The 13,021-nt window shown below is 50.1% G+C and overlaps 1 protein-coding gene across 1 annotated transcript in view; it reads left to right on the forward strand.

The window, feature by feature from the left end:
* Window positions 1-253: 253 nt before the first annotated feature.
* Window positions 254-13,021, forward strand: part of HUNK (hormonally up-regulated Neu-associated kinase) — a 101,612-nt gene continuing 88,844 nt past the window's right edge. Inside the window, exon 1 of the mRNA XM_081799304.1 lies at window positions 254-529. Coding sequence (XP_081655430.1) covers window positions 269-529 — 261 coding nt within the window. The 5' untranslated portion in view covers window positions 254-268. The remainder of the gene's footprint in view (window positions 530-13,021) is intronic.

Raw genomic sequence — 13,021 nt, forward strand, 5'->3', positions numbered from 1 at the left:
GGACGGGACCCGGCCGGGGTCCCCGGGGTGCTGGCAGGGGCCCGGGCGACCCTCTGAAGAAGAACTTCTTGGGGGCGGGTCCCCGGTCCCCGGTCGCCCGCTATTGTCTGCGCTCGGCGCTCGGCGGCGGCCCCGGGGCTCGGGAGACGCAGCCCGGGCGGGGCCGGGCCCAGGGCGGCGGCGGGAGGAGCCCGGACAGCCGGAGGCGGCGGCCGAGGAGCTGCGAGCGCGGGAGCCGAGCGGAGCCGGCGGGCCGCGGTTGAGCGCGATGCCGGCGGCGGCCGGGGACGGGCTCCTGGGCGAGCCGGCGGCGCCCGGGGGCGGCGGCGGCGCCGAGGACGCAGCCAGGCCGGCGGCGGCCTGCGAGGGAAGTTTCCTGCCGGCCTGGGTGAGCGGCGTGCCCCGCGAGCGGCTCCGCGACTTCCAGCACCACAAGCGAGTGGGCAACTACCTCATCGGCAGCAGGAAGCTGGGCGAGGGCTCCTTCGCCAAGGTGCGCGAGGGGCTGCACGTGCTGACCGGAGAGAAGGTGAGCCGCCCGGGGCGCGGAGCCCCCGGCCCTCGGGGCGGGAGGAGCGGCGGGGGACCCTGCGGGGAGCACTGCACCGGGAGTCCGGCTGCGTCGTCCCGGCCCTGCACCTCCCCTCCGCCTGCCTTTCCTTGCGGGTTGAAAGAGGGCACGAGTCCAGCGCGCACGCACACCCCCGCGGCTGGCTTACCGGCCTGGCCCGAGGGGAGGTCTGGGGTCGGCTTCCCTAGGGGGGCGGCTGGTTTACCCACCAAGCTCGCCGCAGCCTTTTTGCTCCTCGAAGAGCGCCGCCTGGTGGACACCAGCGCGGGGGATGGTGGAGGTGCTCTGTTCTTGGGGCCCATAGGAGCCCCACATCAGTCGAGGGGCTGGAGCCAGGCCATTGTGTTGCGTGGGCCATTACGTTGAGGGTGGGGGAGCCGGTTAGCCAGCCCTTGGGGAAGCTTAGAATCTGATTCCTCTCCTGGGCTTAGGAGGTGGGGGAAGGCCGAGACCCCGGGGACATTTTCCACCTGTAGGCTGGGGCAGCTAGGGAAGTTTTTCGTGCTCAGATGAGGGTTTTCTGACCCCTCCTCCACCCACCCATTCCCTCCTACCCCTGCTTTCCGATCTCACCCACCCCTCCATTCACCACCCATTCCCTTCTCCTTCCCTCCGTCCCTCCTCCATTCTCTTCAGCCACTGGGTAGGAGCAACAGTAAGGTCCCTGCTCAGGCCGGTACAGAACTACACGCTGATATCCCCAAGCTTCAGGGTTGGGAGGTGCCTTCATATCTTCCTGGAAGAAGGGAAAGCAAAGGAAGATCCCCAGAGACCCGAAGGGGCACTCTCTCCAGACTTGTGAGAAGTTAGATGGTTGTGAACCCTTGCCAGGCGTTGCCGAGGGAGATCTAAGTTGTAACTTGGATCTGTGAGAACAAGCTCAAGATAGGATGACTTAATTTGCAGGGGAGTGGCCCAGACACTGGGTCATCCCAAGTGGTGAGGCTGCCTGGCAGCTGCCCAAGTTCGGGGCAAGCTCGTGGTCATCTCAGACTCAAGGCTCGCCCTCCTCCCCTGCCTCCTCCCTCCTCCCCACCCCTGCCTCCTCCCTCCTCCCCCCTCCCCGCCCCCGCCCCCAAGGCTTGGAGTCTCTCAGCACTGGCCAGGGAGTAGCCCCTTTTGGTGGCTCATTCATCAGGGAGGCATCAGCACATCCGGGGAGAGGGGAGCTGTAGACTTCCTACCCACCCTTCTGCCCACTGACCTGGGATCCTCTACCCAGCCTGGGAGTTCCTGGGAATGCCATACTGTGGAGCTCTGATTCTAGGGCGAGCTGCTCTGCCCTCCTGTCCCCAGCCTCACCTAACTTTGGTTTCCCTCCTCCTTTCCCTACTGGGTCCTGAAGCCCCTTGCATTTGAGTGCAGGTCTCTATTACCCTTGTCATTTGTCCTCTATTCCTAAGCTGCTCATGCTCCAGTGGGGTACCTTTGTTTTGGGTAGGTGGGGTAAGAGTGAGTAGTTTAAAAAGTGCCTCTTGCTTGCATTTCCATGTAAAAAGGGAGTGTGCAGAATGAACTCACTGAATTGAGTAAGTCTTGAAAGAAGGAAAAACACTCCTAACCTCATTCTAGTCCAAAGAGAGCAAGCACAGCGTACTTTCCTCCTTTGGTTTGCAGTGGGCTGGCCAACTTACACATCCAGCCGGACTGCACGGCCGAGGCCCCCCTCGCTAACTACAGTGGGCTCACTTCCCCATGCCCGGGTAAATTCCTGTTGGTATGGGTAGTCGAACTTTGTTTTCCTTTGAAACGTATAGGATTCAGTCTGGTTGTGCATGTTCCCACTTGAAACTTAGCAAAAAGAGATGAGACTTTATACTGATGGCATATGGCCAACATTACGAGCGCATTCATCTCGCCTGCCCTGCCGCTCAGCCTCTCCCGGCTTCTCTCCACTTTCCCATGCCCTGTTGTATCTCTGGCTCCTCACCGGTGCAGGTTGGCTTCATAACACAAGGCTGTTGGCCTTGGCTGAACTGGGCGAGGATGCGCTCCGAGCTCAGGCCCTCCTCGGGGCTTCTAGAGCTCTGTGCTGGGCCCACAGGACAACCTGGAGTGCAAGGAGTTCTTGCCCAAATGGGGTCCAAATGAGGAGCCTTTTGCACCCCTAGCTGTCCATGTCCTTTCTCTTCCGTCTTATCTTTCTTTCTTTTTTAAAGACTTTATTTATTTTAGAAAGAGAGAGAGAGTGCAAGTGAGCTGGGGGGAGGGGCAGAGGGAGAAGGAGAGAGAGAATCTCAAGCAGACTCCCTGCTATGCAGAGCTTGTGGGAGGCTCGAACCCACGACCCTGAGATCATGACCTGAGCTGAAATCAAGAGTCAGACACTCAGCTGACTGAGCCACCCCAGGCGCCCCTCCTCTTATCTTTCTTAAATGAATCTCACCTCGCCTCAGCAAGGGGAGGGGACCATTAATTGGCTGTCAGATTGTCATTCTTGACTACTCGATTGGCTCTAGCCATGAGAATCAGTGCTTCAGGGAGTACAAGCATCACGAGAAACCTGGATTTTAGTTCACTTAATTGCCAGCTTTAAGGAAACAATGGGTGTCATTCATAGCTTTTATCTCCCAAATCCGACACCTTTAATGCTTAACCTAGTAGATTAGGGTTCTGGCAGATCATAGAGATTAAAATGTGCGTGTGCGTGAGCGCGCGTGCACCACATGCATGACTTTGGGAAGGATGACCGAGTTCATGAGCCCCCATCCACACTTGCGTTCTGGATATTGTCTTACTAAACCCAAACAGAGGTGAAGTCAATCTCCTGCTATATGCAGCCCTCTTTTTACAAGGGGAGCTGGTAAGAGGGTTTTCAGGCTGGCAAAGGGGTACTTATGTGAACCTAGCAAGGGGAGACCTTGAGGTGACAGTACCCTGGGGGAAGGGAAGTGAGGTGTCCCTCCCAGTGGGTGATGTGAATGGCCCTGGAGAGCCTCTCCCCCTAATAGTGCCCCCCTTTTTGGGGTGCATACTTTAGATAGAGCACTTCACTTTTATCCTTGTCTTCCTTTTTTAAAGGACATAGATCACAGCGGGAGGGAAATTAAGTCATGGACACTGTAGTAAGAAGTGAATGCATGGCCCTATGCCATCCCCTGAGTGGCAGGATCCGGGGCAGCTTGTGGTGGGGAATCAGTTCATGCAAAAGCTGAAAGGTGGGATGGAGAAAGGGAAGAAGAGGGGGTACCCACGTTTGGCCTGCCTTACAGTTGCAATCTCAAACTATGCACTGTGTTTTGGGTGATTTGTGCCCAAATCTAGAGTACTGCTGGTTTAAGACACGGTGTGTGTGTGTGTGTGTGTGTGTGTTACATTTCGACTCAGTGCACATTTCCAAAAAGATCTGGACCACATCCTCCACGGCTTGCTGGGAATTGCAGTTGGAGATGACAGAAAACCACTTTTTCCTGACTTCCATCTCAGGCTTCAATCCTATCTCATCAAGAAGCTTCCTTCGGTCACCGCTGTCTGCCGGACAGTATTTTCGCCTGCCTGCCCTCTGAAGTTGCTTGTTTGAAAGTCATTTGGATCTAGATGGTCCTGTTGCTGCTTGAAAAGAAAGAATGGATTTGGGTGACACCTACTTTTGTCCTCCTTTAGCTTTGAGTGGATGTCATCTCTGTTAATATGGCTTTAAAAATAAATAATTCCCTTGGTCATGTGAGCCTCTTAACGGGTACGTTCTTAGGTCAGAGTGTCTGTGACTACAGGAAACTGATGATTGGAGGAGGAAAAGGCACCACAAAATCAGATTTTGAAGAGTATTCACTGAGGCTTTGAGACAAAGAGCAAAGTTGCCGAATGGCGATAATGAGTGATGACTTTGAAAGACCCAGAGAGGTTGTGCTTGCTGCCCCTGAAATTGGTCCCTGATACCTATGAAATGCATCGTTTTGGCACATAATTGGTTATTATTACATTTTTTTTTAGAAGACGTGCTAAAAGAAAGTTGGAAAGACTGACAGAGAAAAGCAAGGTACATCTCAGGTAGAGAGCTAGTTTCAGAGGCAAAACTGCAAAAAAGGGGACAGGGGTTGATGCCACAAAGGACCCCCTTTTGTGATTAAGTCTTCTAAGATGCAGAGTTGGGTACATAAATGATTGGTTAAGATGTTTAAATATCTTGTTCTAACCCTTGGTTAAAAAAAAATAAGCCTGTTTATCACTTTTGTTGGAGCTATTTTGGGGCTAAAAATAAGGGTTGCCTGCTTAGTAAGTTGCCAGTAATTATGCTTGGAGCACGACAGCGCCAGATACCTGGAGTGAAGGAGTTACTAAAAATACAATTTACTATGTTTTGCAGAACAGGAAATATGACTAATTTTAGAGATGGCCTTGTGGCAGATCTGTTTTTAGCAAGTATTTCTGAAACAAACAGGTGCTAAATCCTGTGTATATATATATATATAAAGTTTTTTTTTTGAAGTGCTAGAAATTTAGGGGTAATAGCTCCGAGGAACAAGAAATGACTAGAGAACTGGAAATTCCTATTAATCCGCAGCAGGAATTTCTGGGCAAGAAGGAGGCGTTTGGCAAAAGCACCTGCTCAGCATGGCGTGTGTGACAAGGCAGTGCCTATAATTTCTGCGATTGCATGCTGCAGTTTCGGGCACATTCTTTTTGAACTTCCTGCCCCGTCTCATCTTTTTGAAGTACGTGTGAATGGTGGAAATTGGCACGTAGGGCTCAATTCTCAGTGTTCATTGATGCACAGGTCCCGTGGACTTCAAAGGGAGCTTAGGAATCGGCACAACAGGGCTGCGCAGGGCCCACGAAGGGCCGTACAACCCTAAATTTTCTCTGCAGGTGTTGAGTCACCATACGGACTGGGTTCGACGACAGCGTTCTGCTCCAAGGGGGGCATGGCAGTCAGCCATCCTGGTGGGGATCTTCCAGAAGGTGGTGGTGGGGGGCGGGCGGCAGCTGCATCTGCGCGGAGAGATGGGCAGGCTGGGTGCCTTCGGTGACCAGGTGGTTTGGGCACGAAGTATCGTTTCCCTTGGGACATAACACCCCCGTCTCGATTATTCGTGGTAACCCAGTGACCTGCTCTCTTGGCTAATGGAAGTGCATAGACAAATGCGCAAGCCTTATTTTTAGCAAACTGGTGAGAGCTCTTTAAAGATGCTCTCAAAAAGATGACCAGTAGGAAGGAGGTGAGCCCCGGGGCCTGAATAGGACCAGAGGAAGCTGATAGATAACCTGTACAGAGGGAGGGAGGGCTACTGCTTCTCCTTGATCACAAGGACCAGCTCTCGGGGGTGATGTAGTGTGTTTTGCGGTTTATCCAGGGTCCTCCCTGCATTTTCTTCCTACAGGCTTGCAGTGGCTCTGGGCAGGTGAGAACCCACTTGCTGGGGTTCTTAACCTGTAGGGATGATGTAGAGGAATGCCTTAGTAGATTTTCCCCTCTGACCTTCACTTCTCTCCTGTTAGAGCTTCGTCACAAATAACCATAAACTGGGTGGCTATTCCCTCCCAGTTCTGAAGGCCAGGAGTCCCAACTCCAGGTGTCAGCAGGGCCGTGCTCCCTCTGGAGACTCTAGGGGAGGATCCTTCCTTGTCGCTTCTGGTTTCTGGTGCTTACTGCCAATCCTTGGCATTCCTTGGCTTGAGGCTGCACCGCTTCAGGCTCTGCCTGCATCTTCACGTGGCCTTCATCCTTCTGTGTGTCACCTCTGTCTCCAAATCTGCCTCTCCTCATAAGAACACCAGTCACTGGATTTAGGGTTGACCCTAATCCGGTAGGACCTCATCTTCACTTGATTACATATACAAAGATGCCATTTCCAATAAGGTGCCACTCACAAGTACCGGGGGTAAGACTCGAACATGTGTTTTGTGGGACACAGTGCCGCTCGCAGCCTCCGAAGACTGTTGGGCTTGTGTTGCACGGGGTTTCCTGGGAAGCAGGCCTTGACCTGGAGAAGAACGTGGTCTCGAGGAGTAAACTCACACCAGTACTCGGGAGGGGAGGAGTGGGGAGGGGCAAAGCAGCCCCTGCCGCTGAGATGGTCCTACACAGGGGTCCAAGTTGGAGTGAGGGGACCCATCATTGGATGGGGGCTGCCCTGGGAAGGGGGCATGACCTTGGGCACTTGCTGAGGGCCGTTGGGGCGGGGGGTAGGCGGTGCTTGCAGCTGGAAGCTGGAAGCCAGGAGGCAGCCTCGTGTCCGCAGCTCACTGGCTTTACTGGGGGAGACAGGACCAGGGCCCAGCGGGGAGGGAGTCTTAATCTGAGTCCAGGCTGTTTCCATAAAGAAAGTGGGCAGCTTCCCCGCCCCACCTTGCTGACCCAGTTGTGATCCCTCTCACCCCGAAATGAGGGTGCATCAGCAGGGTCTACGCTCCAAACCCTCTCCGTGTCCTGGGAAATATTCTGGCCTCATGTTTCTCTTCGGTTGGAATTCTTGGGGGCTCTGATGTGCATAGGGGGTACTTTTAGGATACTTTTATGTGTTGTTTTCTCTGGAGAACTTGGTGTCAGTGGAGTTTGACTAACTTGTTGATCAGTGCGCCTAGTTCAGAGACCGTAGGAGGGACCCCCCCTCCCCTGGGTCATGGGAAAAGTTCTTGAAGCAGTTGTGGGAAACTGGGCTATTGTTGATTAGAGTTAATGATTCGGGACATTCCGGTGGACAAAAGACTACTTGGGTCAGAGCTGTTTCTTAACATCTTTTTTTTTTTTTTTTAAGATTTTATTTATTTGACAGAGAGAGACACAGCGAGAGAGGGAACATAAGCAGGGGGAGTGGGAGAGGGAGAAGCAGGCTTCCCGCGGAGCAGGGAGCCCGATGCGGGGCTCGATCCCAGGACCCTGGGATCATGACCTGAGCCGAAGGCAGACGCTTAACGACTGAGCCACCCAGGCGCCCCTGTTTCTTAACATCTTACCACCTCACCCTGCTGCCTCTGCCCTCCTTAGCTCTGCGCTTCCTAATTACTGGCTTCTTTTTGGTTTTTAATCATTTTTGTGTGTTTTAGGGTTCGTTTGGTTAAGTTTTGGTGTACTTCATACAGACCCAGGTTCTTAAATTCAAAGGTTTCGAGAGGGTATGTAGTAAGAGGTCATTCTGCCCCTCACCCGTGTGCCTCAGCAACTGGTTCCTTTCTCTCCCCAGAGGCACCCCTGTTTCTAGTTTCCTGTGTATCCTTCCGAAGATGCGCTCTGTGCATGCAGGTGTTCATACACATTTGTAAATGTGTAGGTATAGAGAGGTGTACGTTTACGCCGTACATGCTGTTGAGTGTCTTGCTTTTTTTGACTTAGTAATAATATGTGTTGTGCATCCTTCCTCCAAAACTATATAGGATTGCCTTATTATTTTTTTTAAAGATTTTATTTACTTATTTGAGAGAGAGATAGCAAGAGAGAGCACAAGTGGAGGAGAGGGGCAGGGAGAAGCAGGCTTTCCGCTGAGCAGGGAGCCTGACCTGGGGCTCGTGGAGCTCCATCCAAAGACCCTGGGATCATGACCTGAGTGGAAGGCAGATGCTCAACCGACTGAGCCATCCAGGCATGCCTCATTATTTTTAATTACTGCATTTTATTCATCAGATGGAGCTAACATATTTGCTGTATCATTCCTTGTTGGTTAACTCAGAGGATGTTATTTAAAGAATTAAAGACATTTAAAGAAGGGACATTTAGGTTGTATGGAATTTTTTGTCATTCTCAAACTCTGCAGCAGTAAACATCTGTGCCCGTTGGTTATTTTGTAAATGTCTCAGGTATATCTGAGGGATCAATTCCTAGCCTTAGGTGAAAGGGTATGATTGTTTTAACTATCGATAAATATTTTCAAATTGCCTTCCATAGAGGTTATCCCAGTTTCTGCACACGTTAACCTGCTGTTGGGGGTATCTTTCCATAGCTTTGCCAATACAAGGCCCTCTGTAAACTTTTTGATCTTTGCTGGTCTTGTAGGTTAAACATGGGTATCCAGTTTTATTTATAGCTCCTCTTATTTACAAGTGAGTTGAGTATATTTTCATGTTTAACAACAATTTGCACATCAATCCGGTTCATTGCTCCTGTCTGTTCACCATTTTCCCCTGGGCTTCGTGTCTTTTTCTTATTGATTTCTAGGTACATTTTATATATTAAGGAGATCAGTCCTCTTTCAGTGATCTATTTTGCAGCCTTGTCCATCTTCTCCTGCTCCCTGTTTATTCTTTATCTTTGTTTCTTGGTGATTCTTGCCACTGCAGAAGTTATTTCCCTGGATCCCACTAACTAGAGAGGGACCATAGATGAACTTTGTAGGTCCATGAACCCTTACAAATTCTATGTGGATAATTATATATTTCTGGGGAGAGAGTCCTTGGCTTTCATTGATTCTAAAAAGGAGTTTTTTACCCCCAGAATGTTAAGAGCCACTGCTTTGTTGTCCAGCCCTGTCTGCTCTGCATTGTTGGGATGAGGATTTGGGCTGCCTTGGTTTGCTAGCATTTGTGCTGATTGGGCTAAAATTGCAGATTACACTCAGATCAGGCAGGCTGGTTCTACAACCATGACCTTCGACTGGGCACGGTATTCTGACATCCGGCTCCTACTATGCTTGGGTCACGGGCATCGGGCATAATAGCGTGTGGATGGATCTTTGGAAAACCTTGACTCTTGCCCGGACAACTCTGAATCCGTGTCCCATAATCTCAAAGGCAATAGATAGAATTTATGGTGGGTGGTTGAGAAGAAAGGGAAAGGGGGAATATCGAGGGAAATGAAAACCTTTAAAGGAGCAATAGTCCGCCACTTGACTTGGACATAAAATGCACTAAGTGTAAGCACCTGTGTAAAAATATGCCTTGGGACCCTCGGGATCTTTTGTCTTCCCTCAAAGTGCTTCTCATCACCTCAATTAGTTTGTGGGGCTGTTGTAACAAAGTACCAGCAACTGGGTGGCTTCAACAGAAATGTACTGAGCTGTCATACAGCTCTGGAGACTGGAAGTCCAAGATCAAGGTGTCGGCAGGGTTGGTTCTTCCTGAGGGCTGTGAGGGGGAGTCTGCTCTGGGTCTCTGTCCTTGCCTCGCAGATGACTGTCTCCTCCCTGTGACTCTTCTGTCATCTTTCTTGTATGTGTGTCTGTCTCTGTGTCTGTACTTCCCCTTTTTAGAAGGACACCGGCCATATTAGATTAGGGCCCATCCTAACGACCTTACTTTAACTTGATTACTCCTGTAAAGACCGTATCGTATGTCCAAATAAGGTCACATTCTTAGGTCCTGGGGCTCATAGCACTTGCTATGGTCGGAATGCTTGTATCCCCCTGGGATTCATATGTTGACACCTAAGCCCCAATGGGATCCTGTTTGGGGGGTGGGGCCTTTGAGAGGTGATTAGGCACGAGGGCAGAGCGCCCATGAATGAGACTCGTGGTCTTGTAAAAGAGACCCCAGAAAGCCCTTGACCCCCGCAAGAACACAGCAAGTAGGCACAGCACCAGACACAGCACCAGACCCCACATCTGCCAGCGCCTTGATCTTGGACTTCCAGCCTCTAGAACTGTGAGAAATAAATTTCTGTTGTTTAGAAGCCATCTAGTCGATGGTACTTTGTTAGAGCAGCTTGGATGGATTAGGACAAGACTTAAACATATGAATTTGGGAAGGGGGGGATGAAATTCAACCCATTACATCACCTGATCCGATGGTATATATTTATGTGTTGATGTGTTGTCTGTCTCCCCACTGGACTGTAGGCCCCATGAGGCAGGCTCACTGCTCTCCCTGGTGTCTAGAATAGTACGTGGAACAGAGAAGGTGCATCAAAGAAAGCTTTGATGTTCCCAGGACAGGAGGGCAGCCTCAGAGCGACAGTGTCCAAGTTAGCAGGGACTACTTCTGCAGGCACTGTGTCTCCACTCCTTGCAGCTCGTGGGTATGCCTGTGTGAGTGACGTGTAGAGGGAACAGGTTGTCCAGGTGGCGTTCTTTGGGAAAAATCTCAGCCCCGGAACAGCTGTGCCTTCTGCAGGGATTTGCTAAGGAAGGCATCTAGGTATCAGAGTGAAAGGTGACCAGCCAGAAGCAGACAAATATTTTGCAGTGTCATGGGACTTTTAATGGACCCTCAGCTCTTTCCTGAGAAAATGTACCAACACTGCAACAGATGGGCGAAGTTGCTATTTGCAAACATACATTTTTTTGGATGTTTCTCATGGAGATATATGGAGGTTTGGATCTGTCTCTTTGACTATAATTTTTTAATAAGTTTATCAGTCTCCTAAGCCAAATGGCTGCCAAAACATTTGGCAATCCTGCTTCCTTCTCTCGCCTGTTCTCTGAGCCATTTGATTCTTTCTCGTCTCCCTGTTTGCATTACTTCTGCTGTTTTTATCCCGTAGTGAGTTCTTGTCTTACATCCCATCCCATGGCTTTTTGGTGAGCTGTCTGGCTTTCTTTCTGCCTCTCTTTAGCTACTCTTATTCCGTGACGCTCCTCTCTTGGCCACTTCCTGCCCTGTGCCAGAGCTCTGTGACTAGAACATGGGAGAACGGACAGCGGTGATGGGCACCCTGGAGCACGGAGCGTGGTGCTGAGGGACAGAGGGCGCACCTGCCCTCAGGGAGTCTTGCTGTTTCTGTGGAGGGATGCTAGGATGAAATTACACTCCCAGCGAATCCTTTGTCTACCTAGAGCAACACGGGGATTTCATGAGCTCCCGAATCACCGAAGCCCGACAGGAAAGAAATGAGTGCCTGCCCTTTGCTTTCCCCACGCGGATGTAATACTGATAATAATAATCACGAACATTTACGGATCTCATACGGCCTGCTAGGCTGTGCCCTGGGTGCTTTGCTGCAAAACGGAACTTCTTCCTTACAGTGGCCTTTTGTGGTAGGTTCTGTTGTGTTACCTTTGCTGAGCCACCAGCCATACCGTTGTGCCCAGGACACTCTCAGGCTTAGCAGTGAAAATCCCACGTTTTGGGAAACCCCTCAGATAGTGGCAAAACCAGATTCGCTCAAGAGAACATTTCATCAGAGTGTTCGGAATCCTACCGAGGGTTTTCAAATAAAAGTTTTGGTGAGCAGCTAATTGGGTCATGAACCAGCAAGGAATAAACCAAAGCCCAAAGTCCTGTGCATGGCTGGGGTGCTTGTTGTGATGACAATCTCCATGTGTGGTCCCGGGGAGTGAAGGGGCCTTTCCCACCTCCACCATGCTCCACCACGCCAGGTTCAGTGGTCTGCCGCCTTTTATGAGTTCACTAGAGATGAGGACCTTGAGCCTTGTGTGCACGCGCGTGTGCGTATGTGTGTATACCATACACACATAAATGTATATATGTATATACATAAACGTTTGTATCTATATTAAATAGAAATCATATCATACTATGCTAAACACAAATGCATAACTTTTTGGCAGCAGATTTTGTTTTTAAGATTTTATTTATTTCTGAGAGAGAGAGAGAGTGCGCACGTGTGCATGGGAGGGAGCAGAGGGAGAAACAGATCCCCACTGAGCAGGGAGCCTGATGCCGGACTCCATCCTGGGACTCCAGGATCATGACCTGAGCCGAAGGCAGTCGCTTAACCAACTGAGCCCCCCCACCGGCGCCCTAGTCTTAGTTTTGGTACCTTTCTTTTGTGTTGGAGGGAGAAAAATCTCTATGAGGGGAGAGAGAAGTTGGAATCAAAGGGTGGGGCTGCATGTAAGTCCATGTCTTCTGTAGCCCACCAAACAATCCCGTAGAGTCTTCTTGTTAAACCGCCCTCCTGCAAGAATGAACACAGATTATTTATTAAAAACAAAGCAAAACACCGAGTGCTTTCACCTTACTTATTATGCAGACTAGCTGGAGCTTGACCAGTTTTTCCAAGCTCCGTTTGGGCTGAGAAGGGGCATGGGAGGCAAATGGAATGAGGAAGTGCCCAGGTGAAGAGGGGCGTCAGAGAAAGCTGGCTGTGGAGTTTGGGATCAGAATATTCTAGCATTTTCTCTGAGCCTTATGTTAGTGACACCAAATGGATAAAGATAAGTGTTATCACTGATGTAATCTGGTTTTCAGTTGGAATTACTGCTGCTCCGATTCAGAAGTCTTGCTTTCTAAGTCTAGTCTTTATTCTGGGGTAAAAATTTAATGAGAGAATGTAGTCTCTGACTCAGTTCTCAGTTGAACATTTATATTTAGTAATACTAATAAAAAAAACAACTTGTTTTGAAAACAATTCTCCAGGTTTGTAAAGTGTCATTCCCACAGGATGACATTTTATTCTATTAAAAACTAACATTTGTGAGCAGTAGTTGCAATTTCAAGCCCAATTTGATGTAATGAAACTTGAATTTCCCTCTGGAGGGAATGCCTATGTGACTGTTGTGCTCTCACCTAATTCATTACTCTGAGATGCTCTTTTCCTAGATCAAGGATGAGCTTTTCTTTTTTTCCTTCTTTTTTGTCATAGAAGGCCATTAAATTAAAGCACCTGAGAGTGTGTGC

The sequence above is a fragment of the Leptonychotes weddellii genome, chromosome 1 (assembly GCF_054177405.1).
Source record: "Leptonychotes weddellii isolate Sample4059 chromosome 1, ASM5417740v2, whole genome shotgun sequence".
In the NCBI taxonomy this organism is placed as follows: domain Eukaryota; kingdom Metazoa; phylum Chordata; class Mammalia; order Carnivora; family Phocidae; genus Leptonychotes; species Leptonychotes weddellii.